The sequence below is a fragment of the Etheostoma cragini genome, chromosome 15 (genome assembly GCF_013103735.1).
Source record: "Etheostoma cragini isolate CJK2018 chromosome 15, CSU_Ecrag_1.0, whole genome shotgun sequence".
Classification (NCBI taxonomy): domain Eukaryota; kingdom Metazoa; phylum Chordata; class Actinopteri; order Perciformes; family Percidae; genus Etheostoma; species Etheostoma cragini.
In genome coordinates this window covers 11,335,525-11,358,855 of record NC_048421.1, presented here as the reverse complement: position 1 = coordinate 11,358,855, position 23,331 = coordinate 11,335,525, and the positions used below count along the sequence as shown (strand labels likewise).

The 23,331-nt window shown below is 40.2% G+C and overlaps 1 protein-coding gene across 1 annotated transcript in view; it reads left to right on the top strand.

Moving 5' to 3' along the window:
• The first annotated feature begins 808 nt into the window (after positions 1 to 808).
• The window catches only part of LOC117958579 (potassium channel subfamily T member 2), a 39,576-nt gene continuing 17,053 nt past the window's right edge, over positions 809 to 23,331 (top strand). The window contains exons 1-13 of the mRNA XM_034895050.1: positions 809 to 1,254; positions 12,680 to 12,759; positions 13,989 to 14,091; positions 14,373 to 14,435; positions 15,219 to 15,267; positions 15,754 to 15,813; positions 16,657 to 16,731; positions 16,935 to 17,018; positions 17,466 to 17,560; positions 18,212 to 18,392; positions 20,997 to 21,161; positions 21,694 to 21,830; positions 22,887 to 22,950. Of these exons, the coding sequence (XP_034750941.1) occupies positions 1,166 to 1,254; positions 12,680 to 12,759; positions 13,989 to 14,091; positions 14,373 to 14,435; positions 15,219 to 15,267; positions 15,754 to 15,813; positions 16,657 to 16,731; positions 16,935 to 17,018; positions 17,466 to 17,560; positions 18,212 to 18,392; positions 20,997 to 21,161; positions 21,694 to 21,830; positions 22,887 to 22,950 (1,245 nt within the window). The 5' untranslated portion in view covers positions 809 to 1,165. The remainder of the gene's footprint in view (positions 1,255 to 12,679; positions 12,760 to 13,988; positions 14,092 to 14,372; positions 14,436 to 15,218; positions 15,268 to 15,753; positions 15,814 to 16,656; positions 16,732 to 16,934; positions 17,019 to 17,465; positions 17,561 to 18,211; positions 18,393 to 20,996; positions 21,162 to 21,693; positions 21,831 to 22,886; positions 22,951 to 23,331) is intronic.

Below are 23,331 nucleotides of genomic sequence, written 5' to 3'. Positions count from 1 at the left end.
CACAGGCTCTACAAGATTAAACCTGTGACATGTAATGAGTGGCAGGCAAACTAATAACATTGTCTACTACAAAAGAAATTACGGATTTGGTAAGAGTAGTTTACAAGTGTTTACACCCTTAAACACAGGTGTTTAATAATTTACACAAAGAGCTAACTGAAATATGTATAGGGGAATTGTGCATATTATAATAGACAGCTTGTCATTTTATGTTCTTATAGCCAACATTTACAGGAACACCTACTTTTGAACGTATTTGTATTTTTAATAGTTTCCAGGATTATGGTATATTTCCCATGAGATGGGATATTTCTTGTTTCGACTGTGTATTAGCTTATATACACATAAATATATGTGTGTGTCTATATGTATGTGTGTGTATATATTTATATATATATGTGTGTGTGTGTATATACGGTGTATATGTATAGATATTCATATATGTGTAAATATATATATAATGAGAGAGCAACAGCTCCGAGCTCGGTATAAATTTTGCACTAAATAAATTGGATGTGTCTTCATGGCTTTTCAGCAAGACAGGTCTCTCCACAGAAGTATCAGACATTTCTGTCTATCACGTGTGTGTCTTACAGTTGTGTTATCATTCAGGATTACACAGGGAAGAATGCTGATAATTTGGCGCAATGATGGAAAAAGCTTATTGTACAATATTCTAGATTTCTTTGTGAGTACTGTTGCTTTATCTGTTACTTTTTTGGTTATGCCTAAAATGAAAAGGCGTCGCAGCAGAACAGTAGTCCCCAACGGCTGCTTGTACGTTTGCTTTCAGTGCGTCCATGCGGAGCTCAGGCAGGGAGGACGCTGACTACCCGTTGCTGTCCAGCTGTCACAGTAAAAGTGGAGCCTCCCCTACGCACCGACGGATAAACATCCTCGACCTGTTGCTTCGGTAGGAGGAAAAGTAGAGCTGCGTTGTGACAGATGCCCAAAAAGGTGCCAAAAAAGGAAACTTGTTTTCTGTTTTAAAAAGAGGTCGTATAGACGATGCCATGAGCTGCATCAATGTGTTCGTTATTAATCTACGTTTTGAATAGCAGAAGGAAGAAGAACGGAGTTGGTTTTGGGGGATCCACCTCCTCGCTGTGGAGGTGCAGTTTGCGGTGATATCTGTCTCTATATCTGGGCCGTGAGGAGGAGGACCATGGTCGAACTGGAAAAGGAGGTACTCCCGCTGCCCCCTCGGTACCGGTTCCGAGACCTGTTGCTCGGGGACTGGCAGACCGACGACAGGTAAGAATGCAACTTGAATCGTTTACGCACGACGCACTGAATCGGTTGCGCATCTGTGCGCCACAAGAACATCCTAGCAAATTGTCTATGGAGTACTCATTTGTTTTGTGTTTGCAATTTATCCCTGTGATCTCCTTAATTCAGGTGTATGAATGTGTTTGAGTATTCTACTACCAACTGGGTAACGCTGTTGTCATGGGTGCTGCAACAGGTTTAGGCTAATCCGTGTGCGCGTACACGATTGTTGCTAAAGCTGCTAGTTGAATATTATCCCACCAAAAGCAATATGCAAATTAAACCACACAAGAAAAAAAAAACTCTCTCTCATACAAAATACTCCAAAGAGAATCAGAAATTAATCAATTCAGCAATACAGTATATTCATTTTTATATAATGCAAGTGGCGCATTAATTTGAAACATCAAAAAATGCTTTGATGGCATTCACCAGTATAAGGGAATCAACTAGCTGACGTGCATTTTCAATACATCTTTAGAAACTATACTAATTTCAAATGGGTTGAAAGTTGAAAAGTAATTCCTGTATTTAAATCTGAAGACCAAAGTTCATTTAATAATTACCATTCTATTTCTGTACTTCCATGTCTCTCCAAGATTTTGGAAGTTGGTATATAATAGAATGATGAAACATCTGCAGAAGGGAAGCATCCTGTATGAACATCTATATGGATTTAGGAAAAATCATTCTACAGAAATGGCTGTGTTTCAAGTGATTGACAAAATTCATACTGCATTAAATAAGAACAACTATGCCTTAGGAATATTTTTTGATTTATCCAAAGCTTTTAACACAGTTAATCATGATATCTTACTCCAAAAACTATTACACAACGGATTTGTTGGAATCCCTTATACATGGTTTTGCAATTATATTCATAATCGCCAACAGTTTGTTAATATCAATGGATGGACAACTGATAGAGCCACTATAACAGGGTCCAACTGGGATCTATACTAGAACCACTTATGTTCCTTATTTATAGAAATGACTTGTCTGCAGCATTCTCCTCCTTGTTTCTGAAATTTTTTGCTGATGATACCCTTTTTTTTCCCATTCAGAATTTTCAATTCTCATGGCCAAAATAAATTCTGATTCAGGAAACATTTTCAAATCCATCCATTCATCTTCAAATGGTTTTAGTCAAACAAATTATCCCTTAAGGGTACAGAAACTAACATCATCATATTTACATGAAAAAATGAAAAAGTATTTTAAATATACTTATTGTATTTACATTGGAAATGATTCAAGTACCCAGGTTTCATCTACAAGTTTCCTTGGAATTCTGATAGAGGAGAGTCGAAGCTGGAAGAAGCATATTCACTTTGTTTGCAGTAAGATTTCTAAATCCATTGGCATCATTGGCACATTTTGAAATTTGGTTCATCAGAAATGTTTACTTACTCTTTACTATAGCCTAATTTAGCCATACCTAATGTATTGCAATACTATTTGGGGAGCTACTTATCCCAATTAATTTGATAAGTTATATACTTTGCAAAAGACATTTTGCAGAATTGCCAAATTTAGCAGCTGGACTGATCATTCAGCCCCCCTCTTTAAATAGCTTAAGAGTCTATCAATCTTTAGTATAAATTAGTACCAAGTACTTGTGTTTTTATTTTTAAAATTTTGCACCCCCCAGCTTCCATTCCAGTGCCTTGTGTAGTATTTTTTCAGTCTAATGCTGACGCACACAGTTGTAATACAAGACATGCCAAATATTTACATCTTCCGATGTTCCGTACTTGGCTCTGCCAGTTCTTTATTAGATACAGGGGAGCTCAGTTATGGAACAGGTATACTAACACTGCATTTCAGTCAACTTCTGTCAAGAATTATAAAAAGAGGTTTAAAACCTGTCTGATTAATTGTTCATTATCTATATTATTATAAGTATCAAAGAGCTCTTAGTGGAGACTCCTTCTATAAGCCTCTACGGGGTTTCTTAATCTTACCTGCACAATCTAATTTGTTTGTGTGTTATTATTGTCTTGACTTTGTTGTGGTAAATAAACAAAATTCAAATACAAAGGGTAGTGTGTTACCCTGTTTATATTCTCCTCATGCAATAATGTCTGTGATACGCAGAGACCCATCTGTCACAGACGATTTTAAGTGTGTGCATAGTTACCGACAATTAACCTCTGCTTATTCTCCATTTGCAGGGCAGAAGATTTGAAATGCTATAGGATATGCATTGCTTAATGTCGGCTATTTCATAATGCTGTCTAATGGAAAACCATAACCTCAATTTCACGCTTGGTGTCTCTTGTTGCTAGGTGGAAATGAGGACCAACATACTTGCTTGTGGACTTGAGTGGGTGTTTCAAATTAGATAATTACGAAAACTTACTATTGAGAGCATGGAAGAAATCAATCCGGGTTCCGACATTGCCTGGCTTCAATACATAGACATTGCTGCATGCTACCATAGAGGCCTGATGTCAATAATGATTATTATGTTAAGAATTATAATAATAAATCATACCTTTAAAGGCTACTGTGTATCTGTGTCCCTACTGTATCCCTGAATTCTGAAAGGGTCATATTTTGCACAGCCGAAGTTTAGGCCTGCTTACTCTGGCCGTGCTCTTCTTGGCCATCTGTAATTTTCTAGGAGGATCAATGTTTCCAATCCTGAATGCAGTGTGACCTCTGTCACTTGATTACAAAGGTTCAGTGAGAGTGGGGTTGCTGCTTGTTTCTTGGAAGCATGTGACAAAAGGACAGGACTTTTTATAGTCCAGGCTCCTCATCCTCTAAAACGGGTGAGACAGTAGACAGTTGACAACAACATGAATAATTTCAGAAACAAAATAGTGGTATAGTGACACTGTGGCTCTAATTGATTTGGTTGGTTTCCAGACTGCTGAGACAGTTTTAGAGGACTATTTTTGTGTCAGTGCCACAGATGTGCTGTAATACCCTCTAAACACTTGAAGTGGTCAAGTGTTTTCAGGGGTTTAGAACCCTTTAAGGGCACTAGAAGGCACTAAGTTATGAAATAAACATGTGTGGGCTGTGTATGTTACATTTATTTTGTCATATTGCAGAGCAGTGATGTCTGAGCATCCACATGCTTTCATAAATAAACGACACTTGAGAGAGTGAGAAAGTGATTAAGATGTCCAGGGATTATTAGCGGCTATAAAACGGAGTGATTAGAAGGGAAGTGGAAGCTGTGATTTATAGTGACAGAATGCTTAATTATACGGCAGAATCACACAGAGTTGTCATGCCGAGGTCTATTAATCCAGGAGTAGCTTTAGCTAACATCCTAAAAGAACCAGATGGTCCCAATGGGCTCAGGTTCACAGTATAGCTCCATACAGTATTGATGCGTCCCCGCACAGAAGCTCTCAAACATCGAATTGTCAACATGTGTACGCATAATTTATTTCCTTGACACATATGGTTGCACTCTGCTCTGGGTATACATACATTACTAAGCCTTATAATCCCTAATCCGTCATCCTCTGTGGGCTTTCTTTCTGTTGTCCTCTCCTCTCAGCTTGCATCTCTCTGGGTTTGTGTCCATACATAACCCTGTTTTAACATCCATCACCACCCTTCCCCTGTTGTAGCTATTGAATGGCTCTCAGGTGAGGCAATTTTCAGCACAGACTTTAAAAGATGGGAATTGATTTAAAAATGTATTTTATACACAGGGATATCTCATTCTCCTGATTGTGTTTTTACTGGTATCTAATGCCTCTTTTTTGTACCTCTGCAAGTGTTTCTATTTTTTAGTGGACCTATGTCCTGGACATAGTGTTCTGCTGAAAGTTTGGTTGCAACCAATATCTTTATCTGTGTAGTCCCCATAACCTTAATCAAGGTTGCACCTGAAAATTGATTGATTAGTAGTAAGTAAATGTGTGTCTTGTTGATACAGGAATGCTTCAAGGAAAGAGAAGTAGGAACATTTAAGTGATAATGTTCTGGTTACGCAGGCACCATTTATATTTTCTGGGCAGTGTGTCAGAGGCTTATGTTCTGAGAAAAAGCCGGATGACTTGACAATAATATCCTGGGAATAGTGGAAAAATTTATTTTTCTACCACTTTTCCTTGCCATTTTATATCCCAATGTTCAATGTCCCCATCTTCATCCCAGTTTTACAATGCTTTGACTTCTGTAGAACGTGGACGCTGGGCTCCTTTAGTGAGTCTCTCAGAGCTCATGTAAATTTCAGTCATATCATTTATAAGGCAGTGTTGAACGATGATAGCCAACTCTGTCAAGGTTTTAAGAATCCTAAATGTATTATGCTTCATGCCTGTCGTGCCAGGGTTGGCATAACGGGAAGTTATTAGCAATACAGATTGGTTGTATGATGAGAAAAGTCAGTCTGAGATTATTTTTTTACCATCTGGATGAGAGAAGGGGTGATCTAGGGAGGGAGCAGGCAGATCTGCTGGTAAACAGCTAACGTGAAGTTACTTTAAAAACACCTAACTGCTAATGGAAATCAATTGGGAGCGCTGCATAGTTGATTGAAAGCTGTAGGTCGAGAGTGGTGTAGGCTAATTAAACCAAAGTTGTAGGTCTGACAAATGTCAAAACCTACTAATTAAACAAAAGTGTCTTAAAACAACATCTTAATTAATAATGGCAAAGAGGAATGGTTTCCAGTAGCCCTGAAAATTATATATTGTAGATCTGTCTTCAGAACTAATGACACGGCACGGTGGGAGGATGGGGGACTGAGGGCTCATATGCAGTCTCTGAGCGTGACCCTGCTGCAAAGAATACTGTGCACATAATGCCTGGTGAACATGAACCGCCACTCTCTTTGTGAGAGACATTGAAGGCAGAATGAGAGACACTTCAGTTTAGTCGTACAATCAGAGTGTATTGTTCCTTGTATTTCAGCTGTGGCTATGTGTAGATAATTGTATATATAGTGAAGGATAGACACATATTTTGTAGTATCTTAAAGCTGTATTCTTTTTCATTGTTGTCATTAATTGACAATAGCAAGTCTGTAGACAGAACAGTGCAAGGTGTGTCCCTGGTGGTCATCTAAAATACATGTTTCTTTTACACTATCTTTAGAGTTTTTGTTGCCACTGCTTGCCTTTTCTAAGCTAGATATTGAATTCCCTAACCAGCCTTTTTGGTTAGATGGGCAATGTCAACACTTCAGAGCCTTCCTGCTGTGGATACTAACACAGCCATTGGGCTGACTAGCATGTGTCTGAGCACGTCTGGGCTCTAGCGGTGTGTTCAATGTTGCTGTGAGGCCCTGCGACATCAGAGTGGGGTCAGGGAGCTGCTGTGCCACGCTGTTGTTGGGGATCACAATCACAGTTGTCCACTGATCGCAGCTCCCCTATTCCCAAACTGTGTTAGCTTAATACACCACAGAGACAACAGGGACAGGCAATAGAAATGATAACTCTCAAGTTGCACTCCTTTTGCGTCGCTTATGTAATCGCCAAAGCATGATTTAAAGACAACTTTAGATCAGATTGATATCTCACGTTGATTTGATCAGATGTTAAATGTCTGTGCATCATCCTAGGCTAATGCAATCTGAAGGGATAGAATGTCATTGGATGGCTTTTGATAGAGTTGTGCATCACTTTAAGCCACATTTTGTTTCTCAATAGACAAATGATTGCAGCATTTTCTTTGTCAGCACATTACAGACTTAATTTGGGCTTTTCTGGGAACTTTAAACTGAACTGTTGTGTTCTGTTTGTCCTTTAGGTCAACAATGGAGATGTGTCAACAGAACAGGTCCTCCTTAATCAATAAATAGTAAATTATTATTTCAGGAAAGAGGAGGCAAGGCTGCATTGTTTACGTCATGGAGAAATGAATGCAATGCACGCTTACTTTCTGGCAATATACTGTGGGATACATTACGCATTTGTTTTAAATCCTGGCTGTCGTTTTCCCGCTGTGCTTTTCCCCGGCTGGTGGGGTAGAAAGAATCATTGTTGGAGGCTATAGATATGTAATTACACACAGTGGACTGAATAATAGATCGATCCCGATATAAACTGGTTGATTTTCTCCAGACAAAGATTCATTGTCATCATTAAGTTGTTATGAAAGTACTTGCTTGTTTCATTGAAGTGTTAAAATGAATTTTGAGGCAGCAATGAGTGCTATTGAATAAATTCAACATTATTGTCATCTCTGTTCAGTCAGCATAACCTTGTGCATTGTAAGTGTTAAAAGAAAAATGTGTTTTTTTAATCAAAAGAAAGGGATTTTTTTTTGTCAGCGGGATTTGTGTATATATTTTCATGTACTTGGCGGTTGTGTATCTGGGTCAGGGACAACCTGCCCTGTCAACCATTGGTTGGATGAAGGCACCTATTGTCATCCCATTGAATTTTTCCTGCCCGCAATTGGAGTCTATTCACATTATTCTGTGCCTTTGCCTTTTTCCAGTCCTCACTCTTTCAGCTGTGCCCTGTTTTTTTAAAGGATCCCCTTTTTAGAGTGAGGGTAAAAAGTATTTTATCCCTTGCTGATTTTGTACATTTGCAAGTTTAGTGAGAGGCAGAATAACAACAAACCTCTGCGAAGATAACTTGGTATTTGGTGGCAAAACCCTTGTTGGCAATCACACAGGTCAGAGATTTCTTGATGTTGGCCAACAGGTTTACACACATCTCCGGAGGGATTTTGTCCCACTCCTCTTTGCAGAGCTTCTCCAAGTCATTAAGGTATCGAGGCTCAAACCTTCAGCTCCCTCCACTGATTTTCTATGGGATCAAGGTCTGGAGACTGGCTAGGCCACTCCAGGACCTTAATGTGATTCTTCTTGAGCCACTCGTTTGTTGCCTTGGCCATGTGTTTTGGGTCATTGTCATGCTGGACTACCCATCCAGCATAATATTTCCACCTCCATGTTTGACGGTGGGGATGGTGTTCTTCAGGTCATAGGCAGCATTCCTTCTCCTCCAAACACTGTGAGTTGAGTTGATGCCCAAGAGCTCCATTTTGGTCTCATCTGTCCACAACACTTAAACGCAGTTGTCCTCTGAATCATTCAGATGTTCATGGGCAAACTTCAGTCGCGCATGTAGATGTGCTTTTTTGAGAAGGGGGACCTTGCGGGCACTGCAGGATTTCAGTCCACGGCGTAGTGTGTTACCAATTGTTTTCTTGTTGACTATTGTCCCAGCTGTCTTGGAGATCATTGACAAGATCCTCCTGTGTTGTTCTCATGATCATTGGAACTTCACAAGTTAAGATCTTGCACGGAGCCCCCGGCCAAGGGAGATTGACAGTTCTTTTGTGTATCTTCCATTTGCAAATAACCAGCTGTTGTCACCTTTTCAACAAGCTGCTTGGTAATGGTCTTGTAGTCCATTCCAGACTTGTGTAGGTCTCTAATCTTTCCCCTGACATCCTTGGAGAGCTCTTTGGTCTTGGCCATGGTGGAGAGTATGGAATATGATTGATTGATTGCTTCTGTGGACAGGTGTCTTTTATACAGGTAACAAAATGAGATCAGGAGCACTCCCTTTAAGAGTATGCTCCTAATCTCAGCTCATTACCTGTATGAAAGATCTTATAAATGCTGTCATTTGTCTTTATTTCTATATCACAGCAGTGTTAGACCTTGCAAGCAGCCTTTACCTAATCATATGTGTGATTTTTCTGGACATTCAAATTTATCCTTTTTTCTAACATGTTAAAACAACAACATTTTAATGTGTGTTCTGGATCTGATTTTTCAAAAGCGTGTTCAAAATATTATTTTCCCTTTTTCTTAATTAGAATTTTTCCCTCGGTTTCAATATTTCTTGTTTGTTTTTCTTCTACTTCACTGGTACGAATACTATTTCTGAGTTGTGTCAACTTGTGTGTGGAGGTTTTGATGAGCCAATGATGAGCTGTTTACACGCATACATTTAGGTGTCTTTAGCCTCTTCCACTGTGTCATTAGATTGCCTGTGCTGTGTCATTATGGAGCACAGGCATGGGTAGAAGCAGCAGGAGAACAAAGTTTAGCTCTATCGCTCTCTCAAAGATCCTCCTCCGCATGTCTCCATATGTCTTTCTGTTAATCTGTCTGTTTCTATTTGTCTGTCTGTAATTTTGTCTTCTCTCTCTCTCTCTCTTTCTCTCTCTCTCTCTCTCTCTCTCTCTCTCGCTCTCTCTCTCTCTCTGTCTTTCACACTTCACTTCAACTCTCAGATTGCCCATGTATATGCAGAAATGCAAATCCTCTCCCAAGGCTCAGGTTTGAAATGTTATGCCATGCCACCTTCTTGTGTTCTCTTGTTTCCAGCTGTTAAAGCTGCTGTTCTTGCTTCATTAGAGCCCATGAGATGATCTCAGATGTCCGACTCAAAAATAATTAGTTCGATAAACCTATATGTTGAATGTGGAGCGGAGCAGCGAGAAAAAGAGGGGGATCTCTTTGTAGTTATTGTCTCCTGTTGAATCTTACATGACACACTAAAATTGTTGTTTCTTAATCCAGCGTTTTTTTTACAAACAAAATGTGTCCCATAGCAGTTATTCTCAACTAATTATTTATTTGCTTAGATGCTTTTTGGAGGGCCTTGGGGGGCTGATACGTGTCTTTCGCCAAGAAGTGCCAGTGTGATGTGCTTGTGTGTCTTTTGTTTTGAAATAATTCTCTTTATGAGTTTTTAATGTGTTTCTCTCCCTCCCCCCCCCATCCTCTCCTTAAATTAGATCCAGACTTTCAATCTATACCACAGCCTAACTGTTTATTGACCTATATTTCCACTTTACTTTTTATCCTCTGTTGTACACTCAACTGGAAAAGCTTTTGCTCAGAGAGACGCTTCAAGGGCAAAATTACCTCTGAAATTGTCCTCATCTTCTGGGAAGATATTACAACTTCTTCTCACAGAGTTTTTGATCAATGATTAAATGCACGGATGGCTGGATTTAGGAACATATGTCATTTTAAGTGTTGTAAAGCAATAACAAACATGCAATAACAAACTAGAGATTTAGCAAAGAATAAAAACACTGTCATGACCAGGTGTGGACTAGCAGTACCTGATGGATTTGGTTGTAAAAGATGCTGCAGGAGTGAAAGCAAACATTAAAGCTTTTGCTATTTTGTTTTCTTATGAGGATGTTGTCTAAAACTTAAAACAGTAGACTCTTAAGAAGACCTGCAACACATGATGATCTATGTTGCTGTGGGCAACCTAACACATTTCTAATCATAATGCCCCATTTCAAATGTGTGCTTGAACCCAGGATAAACGGTTTAGATGGAAGGTTACTTTTAAAAATGTTAATATTAGATCAGATTACCGTTTACCCTGCTTACATTGTGATAAGCAATTCAATCATCTTAAATTCATCATTGTTGGAATAAACCTAGTTTGTTTATATTTGACACTTTTTGATTACCTTTTAATAAATGTGTTCAGAATGATTTGTGTGTTTAAGTGCTAATTTAGTCCAGGGTTTTCACTGTAGTAGCTTGGCCTTGCTTTGGATATCAAGAATTTTCTACCAATAGGTTTATTCTTGTTGAATTTCCAACCACATGTTTTCCTATCTAAGAAAAAAATGATATACTTACCACTTCTGCATACCTCAAAGGTGCTCTAAGCGATGTCACGCGTCTTTTAGGCTAGAACATTTTTTGTCACATGCAACAAACATATCCTCACTATCCAAGAGCTGCCTGTCCCCTGATCACACTGTAAAAGAAAGCAGTCTCTGTAGACAGCCCTGGCTCCACAAACACCAACAAAAACAATCTGTGCTAACCTGCACCACCAAACAAACAGTCTTCCAGCGTTCCAGCCAATAACTGACAAGAAGGATTTGGGGTGGGGGTTGGGGGGTTTGTGTGCAGAAGCACGGAAGGGAGGGAGAGAGGTCCAGATGAGGAGGAGGGAGGGGGGAGCTAGCCTTGTTTTGTTTGAAAATTCTTATTGTATATCCTGTTGTTCACAGGATGCAGAAAATATTCTTCAGCAAGGAAAAACTGTTTTACTTGCTCTTGAAGTATTGTGTAGCTTAAACCATGTGTGATCCCTTTAATTTGGATTGTGACTTATAAAAATACTGTCTGATTGGCACAATCACATTTTTTTAGCAAACGGTATTGCATGTACTTCCTTGCTTTTTCACATAAGATAATTGATCAAATTCACTTTAGAAATTGGTGATAATATTTCCCTGAGCTTATTGTCACCATGTCACCCCCACACACACACACTTGACTGTCTAGGATTGCAAACACTGCAACATCCCAAAGGTGTACCCCTAAGCTTTTGTGAGCCAGAGGAGCTGTGCATATCTGAATGTTCTTCTGTTTTCCATCATGTGTGCAAAAGCCTTATTGTCAGCAGTCTGCTCTGAGTGAAGGGAACCGCCAACAAGTTGAAGCGGACTATCGGCTCCGATACACTTCACAAGTGTGTGTTTGCTCACATCTGCTCTTGTGAAAGAGAGGAAAAAGACAACGAATCCTGTGTTGCCATAGCAACACAGAGGAAAGTTGCTTATGTGGCTGGGAAAGTGTGCCGTTGGTTTTGGTCTGTGTGTCTGACCATGTGGGGTGCTAGCGTCACTCTGGAACCCTGGGAGGAACCCCCTCCCCATCTCTTCCTGCAGACATAATAGATTGCAGTTGTTCTGCCTCACTTTCATCTGTCTGTGTATTGTGAGGAGACCACCAGCGGACCGGGCCTGGTGTTTTTCATCCTCCACCTGAGTCATCCACTTTTCCCCTCATAGGATGAAAGGAGAGCTACTGAGAATTCTCCCCTGAGGTGGTCAGACAGGAAATACAGTCACCGTTACTCTGTCTCCTGGTTATGTACCTGTATCACATGAAAGAGCTGTCTGAAGAGTGTCTCTTTGTCATTGCAATCATGTCTCTACATTAGCGTCTATGTCAGAATGGTCTAATATTTCCAATGACCCTGTTACAGGTGTGTATTTGAGGCCTGTGTGTGTACAGTAAATGTGTGTGTCCCTCTAACAGGAGGGTGCCAGAATGGAAAGGGAGAAAGAGCACTAATTATGGCCTCCCATGTTCATCAGAAACATCAGAAGGAAGTAATTTGTTGCTCTATATTTAATCAGTGGAGATAACGAGACTGACTGCAACTGTCTGGGCCTATGGGCAGGCGGACACTATTTCCTCCAAATCCCATTAGTCTTTAATGCAGCCGGCCAGAGTGTCTTATTTCCATTCTTTTCAGTGTTCAAATAATCATCAATCATCACCCTTTCTATCTTCAATTTTCTGAATTGTTCACTCTTTCTTTCTCACATTTTACTCTATTCCCTTTTATGTCCCAGTCCTCCACTTGTTTATTCTCTTCTGTGTGACTCCATAAAAGAAGTATTTTATCCCTTCAATCACCTTTTTTTCTCTTGCACCCTCCCTATCTTTGTCTCTGTCTACGTCTCCCTCTCTTAGGGTGCAGGTAGAGTTCTACGTGAATGAGAACACTTTCAAGGAGCGCCTCAAGCTGTTCTTCATCAAAAACCAAAGATCCAGTGAGTTGACTGTTTGGGATCACACTGTCCCTATCTGTTGTTCTTATTTTTTCATTTAGTGTTTGATGGGCTTTCATTCTTGCGTTGCATTTCATCACCAGTTGTACAACTTGTCCACTCTTTGTGACTGTTTAACATGTCAGTGTAGTGACTTATAGATTCTCTCTTTATAGACATGTCATACTGTTTAGATTTATTTGTTCCTGCATGCATAGAATCATTAAACATACTGTATATATTCATCAAACCGTAACTTGAAGTAGAAGCAGGTGTATAGCCTAACTTATACCTAAGTAGTCAAATGTTAACAAATAATTTTAGATTTCATCAAAGACAATAGGGAAAGAATTTGTTTTTTAATGCACTGGTCAATTTTAAGATTTTAAACTATTTTGCTTTTATAGCATGTCTCTTTTCAGACTAGTGAAAATAAAACAACCAAATACACATGTAGGTGTTTATTTCACTTTGTCTATTTGTGTCCGTAGATTTTTCCAAGGAGTGTAGGATACAAGTATAAACATGCACATACAAGAATAAAAGTTACAGTGCAGTGTTAGACATGAACAACTACTTATAAAAAGTCAGTATCAAATTTAAGTAGCTAATGCCTGCTTTGCTCATTTATACATAACATAACAAACCTGTAATGCACAAAATAATTGTCTTAATGTAAGTTATCAACTGGAGAAGTTTTATGGTGATATCTATTAGTTGGACCCTATTCACCTGTAGTGTGTTGCCTTAATTGCTGCTTAAATTCCATACTGAAATACAGTATATAAACTGTGTATTAACTGTCTCTGAGGTGTAAGGGATACAATATCCACATTCAGCAAATGTGATCAAATACGTTTTCTGCTACTGTCCATTAAGCCAAGCATTATCAATAATGATTACATATGCATTATTGAAGGGATGTGACAGATTGTGTTTTAAAAAACATTTTGAGCTTTTGGCAATGATGATGAATGGATTATGATCAGCTCTTGGTTCTGTTTCATTTGTCCTATGTTGTCTGTTTATACCTTAATTTGTATCTTAAATGCATGGAGTGTAGACCAAAACATCTACCAAGCCTTATTCAGTGTCCCATTTAAAAAATAATTCAGGTAGAATATATATAATAAACCATTGTAATCATTTTAAAAGTTAAATAAAATGTGTCTTTAAATTAAGCTGTTGATGTTTATTTTTAAAGACAGATTGTCTTTTTTTTTTCATTTCAGGTCTGCGAGTGCGAATGTTTAACTTTTCTCTGAAAGTGCTGAGCTGCCTCCTCTACATTGTCAGAGTCCTACTGGACAACCCGCAAGACGGAAGACAAGACTGGTAGGAGAAATGCTGCTAACAGGGGCTTAATGAGGGGAAACAAAGTCTTTGTGAGTGTTAGGCCTGATAGCAGGAACAAGTGCACAAGGTCAATAGAAGAGAAAACAGTCTGTTTAGAGCATCCTGTAAAAGGATTGGATGTAATTTGATGGTAGGAGAACAGGGGGGGGAAGCTGCAATCAGGAAAGTAAACTGATATGTGAATTGAGTTGAGGGTCCAGTTTTGGTGAGAAAAGCTGTACAAGAAGGTACTTTCATTGGCTTTTTTTTCTTCTCTGCAGCATGAGTGGAGTAAACTGCAGCAAACAAAACACAACATCGCGTCCCTGGAGTGAATTTGACTGGTAAGCATACAAGTCTCTAATTAGGAGTGATGGCTTTGGCCTGCAGACAAGGACTATGAAACTGCCCACCCTGGAGGACCGACAACCCCCAACCCCACTGGTCGGAAATGTTATAACGCAATCACTTGAAACATACTGATGCTTATATTGAGCTTTGCGGATCCATAGTCATTTGTCACAATCCAACTATGTGGATTACCTGTCAACATAATATGTATGTAGTGCCTGTGCAGCCTAATCAACAGCGATCTAGTGAAGATAAAGCATGTATTATACAACAGCAAAGAGAGGGAGAGAAACTGGGAAGTGCGCATGGACCTAAGGCTGTGCCATGTCTCCTGCTCAGGGACCTATTGATCTAATGGGTGGCTGGTGACACTGGCTAAGCTCTGGCTCCAAATGAATAAGGAGCCTGACAGGGTGAGCTCAGGAAAGGGATGGGCCGCCTCTTCTTCCAGGCAGCAGACGCGTAGGAGCAAATCAGAGCGCAGGCCGGCAAGCAGCCATGATAAGCCCAAGGGTGTCTTTGGCTGTACATTTTTGGGCTGCTATGATTACTCTTCTCCAATATGAGCACATTGGCAGCTGGGCACTCCACTGTTGTTCAGTTGTAAATATGCATTATTAAATTTAAAGTAGTGACATGAGCTGTGTTCATGGTCCCTGTGTCATTGTGTTGGGCAGAAAATAATTTCAATAATTTGTCCATTTTAGTGGCCTTTGTCTAATTTTGTCTTGACACACTCTCTCCTCTGTATTCTTTCCTTTTCTTCTGCTGTGAAGGAAACTGATCATCTGGGTTGATAGACCTCTACCGCTGTGGGCACTGCAGGTCAGATATATCGCTACAATCCTGTGAAAAAAAGGCCTCAGTCTGTTTACACAATCTGCATACATGAACACACTCTCACACACACATACACACACAAGCACAGACACACACACACAGACACACAGGTGTACTTCCTAATTTCAGCATTCCTTTATTGTTTTTATCGGCATTTCCTTTCAGATCATTTTATCTGACACGCATTAACACTTTCAGTGTGATCACACACACACACACGCACACACTCACACACACAAACACACGCACGCGCGCACACACACACACAAACGTACACAATCAGACACCAGACTGCTTCACTTAAATCTGTTCCCTCTGAAGCTCAATCATCAGCACGCCTACTGATTCCCCCCACGCTCTTCTTTTCCATCTCTGTGACTCCTAATTTATCTCTGCTCCAGTCTCTTTCAGACTCCTCTCTCTGTGTCTGCATCTCTCTTAAAATCTCTATAACTATCTCCCTCTTTGCAGGTGCTTGTGGTTTTCATCAGCTTTTCAGAAACAATGTTGCTTGTATATCTCAGCTACAAGGTGAGTTACAATAGCAACAGCCAATTAAACGCCTTTTGTGATGTCCGTGGTTATGGTGTGTGTGTGTGTGTGTGTGTGTGTGTGTGTGTGTGTGTGTGTGTGTGTGTGTGTGTGTGTGTGTGTGTGTGTGTATGTGTGTGTGTGTGTGTGTGTGCGTGTATGACTGTGCAAGCATGAAATATGCTTGAGGGTGGTGTTTGTCCACTTTGCACTACTCTGTGGTCACTCTACTAAACTAAAGATTTCCTTTCTCCCCTGATGCTCCTCCTATACTCCGGAAAGCCCCTCAGCAACTTTCCAAATACAACCATCCCGTCCTCAGCAACCATCCTATTATTGACACATCAGACAGACTTGGGGAGGGGAGGCCCCTGTGTTGCTGTAGCGGGGGGCCGATTTACCAATGTGTTTCCCTGCTTTTGATGTACCTGACACTCTAAGCCAATAAAGGGCTCGCTCTGCAGATTACTCTGGAGGCTAGAGACCTTTGCATTTAGAGCTGGCTGATTCCTGTGGACATACCCCGTGTCTGTCCACCTACACTAGTCAGATTTAGCGCCGCCATATGCAGGTGGCAGACACATAAAAGACACATAAAACAGCCATGCCTGACATCCTAATTAAACGGTAGAGCTTAGAGGAAACTGAGTAATGCTGTTTCTTTTCTCGAGGGGCGCAAGGGAGTTGTATAATAACACTTATATATCACAATTAATTCTATGGTGCAAAAGCTGGTCAATTTGTTTCTTCCACTCTCCGTAATCAAACCTGTTATGTGGTATTCATGGAAGGTCGCCATGACAATGGAGTTTCCTGACCCTTGTGTGTGGTTTATGTTTCCAGGGCAACGTTTGGGAGCAAGTGTTACGTGTCCCCTTCATTCTGGAGATGATCAGCGCCATTCCTTTCATGATCACTGTGAGGGAAAGGACTCACCGCACTCAAGCATAGCAGAACACACACACACACACCACATGTTTACACCTAATACTGAAAGGCTGTCACAACATTGCTCACACAAACCCTTCTCTCAAGAGAGACCCTTTGACTGTGTTCAACATTTTGAGAAAAAAAAACATGATGATACAGCCAAGCAGACTGACGCTTTCTCTACTCGACAGGTGATTTTGCCTTCCTTCAGAAATCTCTTCATCCCTGTGTTTCTCAATTGCTGGCTGGCAAAACATGCTTTGGAGAACATGATAGTGAGTGAAGCATTATCTACCTATACAATTTAGTCATTGCTTTCATTTCAACGTCTCTGGTATGTTTTTTTTGTTGGCATGCGATTGGCCTTCTCTGTCTGTGCCATTTCAGCTCACCAGCTCTTTCTGCTGTGAAGGGAAGAACCACCACAAAATATTTAAACTTGGGCTTGGTATTGACATTTTTCACATTACTTGCCTCCATCTGTCCTATGACGTCCAAGCTCGCTTCCCATTTTTTAAGCTGTCTCCCACTCTCCTCCACATATTCCAACACTCGGCCAATTTCATCTCCTTTCATTTTTAACTTTAATCCATCATGTTTTGTTGACTTATTATTTTTATCCATCAACTGCATTTTAACCTGATTTCACACTTTTAAAATGCAGCTCTTGGGCTGTTGTGGTTTTCATACATTAAGCCACACGTATGTCTGTCTCTCTGCAGAACGATCTTCATAGAGCAATCCAGCGGACACACTCAGCAATGTTTAACCAGGTGGTAATACTAATCAGCACACTGGTCTGCCTCATGTTTACATGGTGGGTACCCTCACTGTTGACACTGAACTTAAAGGACAAGTAAGGAAATAGGAATGAATGAAACGAAGGTTGGACAGAAAGTTAAAGGTGTCCTAGTTGTGGACCGGGTCAGGAAAGAAGCAGGTAGAGGCTAAGATGGACAAGAGAAGCAAATCAATAATGTGATACATGTAGGAAAAATAAGGATATTGGACAATAAAAAAATGATGCTCCTCGAGCTAAAAGATGAAAACAGAGAGGTAATTGGTTGCTGTGAGAGTGAGATACTGTGCAGTGGAGGATGTGTCAGCTCGCCGCATATCTGGTGTGAAAAGCCTGAGCTAATCCAGAAGATCCTACACACATTGAAACTCTCCGACCATTTCAGGGTTGACATTTGCCTGTTGACTCATCTATCCCTTAAAGAACACAACATGCACAGCTTGCACCAGCACACCTATGAACACAAATATACAGTGTCCCACAAAGCCGCTCAAGCATGCATCCTCCCCCATCTCTAGTCACACGTACATACACAGGCTTGAAAGCGTTCTCTCCATGAATAATGCCCTCCATAGGCACCTGTACTTCAACCAGCATATGAAGTCTGATGCAATGCTTACTTCCTCTTTATACTTTCTCCATCTTTTCTACCCTGCCGCCCTCTATTAGCATCTGCGGCATCCAACATCTCGAACGAGCGGGCAACAACCTGACCCTGTTCGACTCGCTGTACTTCTGTGTGGTCACCTTCTCCACAGTGGGCTTTGGAGATGTCACCCCCCAAATCTGGCCCTCGCAGCTCCTGGTGGTCATCATGATCTTCGTGGCGCTCATCGTACTTCCCATCCAGGTGAGATACAACGGTGAAAAATCTCCCAACACAACCACAGGCAGTAGATATACAAAAAGATGGAATAAGAAGAAGAAATATAACAGAAAACTTTAAATAGAGTTTAGAAAAGTGAGGAGGAGCCCTGGCAATAACCCATCTCACCCTTTCATATATTTTACTTTCAATTAAACTTTTGGAGCTGCCAACACGGCTGGCTGCCTGGCTGTCCTCCAGGTAATTTGCAGTAAGAAAGATCTTAAGTAAACTGAGCACAGACGTGCCTTTCAAGTGATCAAAGTAGCTTAAAATCATTCCTGAGTTTAGCAGCTGAGATAGTTTCGCAATTGTTTTCCTTCATAAGCTTGTTACAGTAAAGTTATTGTATTCCCCCCCTTGCACAATGATGTGATGACTCATTGCATCCTACGTAGATTTAGCACTATTTTTACAGTGCTGTCTTCCTTACTCGCTCAATTCCCCAAATCCCTCTCCTGTTCCACAGAGGGAACTTCACGGCAGAGAACTACTGGAAATGTTTACACACACACGCACACTATTTGTGCATGGACTGATTTAAAAAAAACACCTTGACAAACAGTGGCACAAATGGTCGTTCCTCATATGGTAAATAAGTGTAAAAGTTTCATCCCTGAGGTAGCTGGTGTACTGGCGTATTTCCCCAAAGATGTAAAAGTGGTAATGGGATGAAATGCCCTCTGTGTGTGTTTACTGTGCCTGCAGTTAGAGGAAGGCAGGAAATCATACTCACACTACTGATGAACAATTCACAAATGATTTGGTTTACTGACATTTTTATTTTGTCGCAAATTGGATTCGTTTTGTGATGGTGCTACTCGTCTTTAATAGCTTTTTTGTTTTCAGTCGTTTCAAAGTAAGCGTATGAGTAGGGCTGCATCCTACCATTGCATTCTGGCTATTGAAAACACTTTTATTTTTCCCATCAGTTGTGACTGGGTGGTAGCAGATACCTCCACAAAAACAAAAGACACCAGCATGAAGATACTTTCACTTAAATTGCACGACCTGTGCATCACCAACATGTAGGCCATGTCACCCTCCCCCCCGTCCCCATCTTTCATCCATAAATACCCCTTGACATTTAGAAACTGGCCCCCCTTTGACCGCACGCACCACTGTGAGTGTGTGTGTGTGTGTGTGTGTGTGTGTGTGTGTGTGTGTGTGTGTGTGTGTGTGTGTGTGCGCGTGTGTGCGCCTGCCTCAGACAGAGTCCTGCCTTGACACGGCTGCACAGGGAAGCCACAGAACAAATCAGAATTCAGCTACTGTCTTTTTCTTATTGCTGGTTTCTCTGACCTGTCAACAACACACCACAGAAAATGTACCTCTTGAGTAAGTCATTTCATGTAATTTTGAGTCTTACACATCAAATTGCTTGTACTTGTAAACAACGTACTTGGCAACAAAGCTTTTTCTGATTCAGATTCTGATTTTTCTGATGATAAAAGGATATGGATTTGAAAATGAGATAAAAAGCCAGCCACTTAGGTAATTGCTCTTGTTTCAAATTCTGTTTCACCAGACTGGACACTTTCCTTTAAACATATCACGGCATGATTGTTACGTCCCAAGTTTCCCTCAGTTGGTGTCATCGAGAACTGGCTACACAAATAATGTTGGAATAAGATGGTTTTGTCATATGGATGGGTGCGGCCTGATGGTGTTTTCCAACTTAAACAAAACTTCAGCTCTAAATTGATCACATTTATCTGGGGCAAAATGCTGACCTCCCAGAGAAAAACTGCCACACAAATGAAATTGAATTCTGTTGACGTCGCTGAGGTGGATGTTAAGAAATATTTTCAGATGTTCATCGCGACGTTTGCTGCTCAAGAGCTGAGGAACTCCATTACAGCTGGCAGATGGTTCAATACATCAACTCGTCTCCTGTTTAATATTGGCTTCATGTCACAAAAACATTAAGATTCTTCCCAGTTGAAGGGCTTTCAGAGAGTAAATGATGAGTAACTTCTGCCAAGTTTTAACTACAACTAGAGAGCTGATTGTTTTTATGCGTATTCTACTATTCATCCAGAACTTTGAAAAAACAATGGCACATATTTCTGATTTAAAATTTGATGTTTGGGTTTAAAGTTATATTATTTTATTGGTATTGTACTAGTATTAAAACATTTTTTGATCTGGAAGAAGAAATCATTTACTGCAAACTACAGTGGTTAGCTTCTTTTTGCCGCCCAGTAAGCTGTGACATGAATGAGTTAAAACCAATGCTCACTGTAAATAGTTGGGTATTTTAAAGAAAATCTCTCTTAACTCTTGACCATCTACCCACCTGTCCCTCCACACATATAAAAAAGAATCAGTGCAATTTTGCTCAGGCCTATACTGTTCCGTAACCTACCTTCCTCTATTGATGTCTGTTTTCATCTTCTATTTGGCCACCATCCTGAACCACATCTCCACTTTTCTCAATTCCCCCAAACACTCACTCTAATTAAACATAAACACTACTCTAAGGCATTGCATTGTTGTCTTTTCTTAAGCCACATGGCTCATCCCTGTATTCCAGCTAACTTAATCCAATTTCCATCTGTTGAATGTGATGGATGTCACCCTGAATAGTTTGAGCAGCTGGCCTTTCTGTGGATGGAGCGGCAGAAGTCCGGGGGGAACTACAGTCGCTACAGGGCACAGACGGAGAAACACGTGGTGCTGTGTGTCAGCTGTCTCAAGATCGACCTTCTCATGGACTTCCTCAACGAGTTCTTCGCTCACCCCCGACTACAGGTCTCTCTAAATGGTTTTAAGTAGGACAGGAGGGTGTCAAACTGCTCTCTTATTCATGTTGGAGCAGATGTGTTTACTTGAGGGTGCATCCATATTTACATAGCTCTCTGTGTTTGTTCTTATTTGATTGTTTTGCATATAGTTACTCAGTTTGATACCAAAAGACCGTTTCACCTCAACGCAAAAAATCTTCCCTGTGCTCACCTTAATTTGGATGTGGTCATTAAAGCAGGATTTTGTGACATCACAACTAGATTGAAACTAAACAGTGGTCTAGGATGCAATTTTACATAAGTGAAACCTCCAGTGTACATATGCTGAGAATGGACTTTTCTCTTTGCTATTTTCTGCAGTATGCCACTCTGAAGTGGTCTCTAACTTCCCCTCTCTAGCATCTTCCCATCTACCCTTTCTTCTAAAGATGGGCAAGGAAACAAAAATACAAGCTGTGACTTTATCTTTGTTGGGGTTAAATACTCTTCAGCCACAATACAAACTGTGTGCATGTGTGTGTGTGTGTGTGTGTGTGTAGGACTACTACGTGGTGATCCTTTGCCCAGCAGAGATGGATGTCCAGGTTCGGAGGATCCTACACGTTCCTTTGTGGGCCCAGAGAGTCATCTACCTGCAGGGGTCCGCCCTTAAAGACCAAGACCTGATGAGGGCCAAGTGAGTCACTGTGCCTAAAAACAACAACCATCAAGAGTCTGATTTTATAGATGCATTTAGTTTCATATCTATCTATCTATCTATCTATCTATCTATCTATCTATCTATCTATCTATCTATCTATCTATCTATATCTACTGTATTTATCTATCTATATCTACTGTATTTATCTATCCATCTATATACTGTATCTATCTATCTGTCTATGTATCTACTGCATTTATCTATCTATCTATCTATCTATCTATCTAATGTATCTATCTATCTATATCTACTGTATTTATCTATCTATCTATTGTATCTATCTGTCTATCTACTGTATGTATTTTTCTATATATCTACTGAACCTATCTATCTATCTATCTATCTATCCATCTATCTATCTATCTATCTATCTATCTATCTACTGAATATATCTACTTTATTAACTTTATCTATCTATCTATCTATCTATCTATCTATCTATATCTATCTATCTATCCATCTATCTATCTATCTATCTATCTATCTATCTATCTATCTATCTAGGTATCTAGCTATACATATCTACCATCTGTCCATAAAAACCCATTAGAAGCATTAGTATCTCCAAATAATTGTACAACACTCCAGCCCTAAAAGCCTGGAATAGACCTCACTTGAGACACCTTGAAACGAAAAGCATCATAAAGAAGCTTGAGTTCACAATTAATACCTTAAGCACATATCGCCTTGAGGTAACGGCTGTAATTACAGTTTGAGTCATATTTCTTATTGTTTACAGCCTTAGCACCTTAGCTGGCTTTGTCACAGGAAAAGAAAAGGAGCAATTTCTTTTTAATCTCCTTGTCTCCTCGCCTCCAACTATCTCAACCCTAAATCGTGTGGGCTTAAAGACACATTGGTTTGATTGTTTTTCTATTGTCCTGATTTTTCTCTTTTGTCCTCTTCCTCAATAACATGACAACACCCTCCTCCCCGTGTCTTCTCTCCTCATCGCTTCCCCGATTCTCTCTCTCCCTCTGTTTATCCATATCCCTCGCTCCCATGGCCACATGCTCTACTAACTGCCTGCAGGATGGACGATGCTGAGGCCTGCTTTATCCTCAGTAACCGGTTTGAAGTGGACCGTATTGCTGCTGTACGTTCCTCACTGCTTCCCTCTATCACCATTACTACTCACTCTGCAAAACATCTGTATTAAGTCTGTTTGCCTTAAAATGTAGTTTTTCAACAACAACAACAGCAGCTTTGATTTAGCTCATTGCATTGGCTGAGGTCTGTGCTTGTTTTATGATTAGTGATGTGTATATTTTTCCAACAAAACATAAATCGTGCAGTAAAAACATCTAAAGCTGAGAGTAAAAGAAACACCAGTGTTGTGGTTTGGGGTTTTTGTTGGGGTATTTTTCCTGTTTGGCCTTCCCTGTGTTTTTGTCCCGGCCTTTCCGCTAGTCTGTTGTTGTGGATTTTGTCCTGTTTTCATGCTTGTGTATGTTCTGTTTCCTGCTTTATTTTTTAG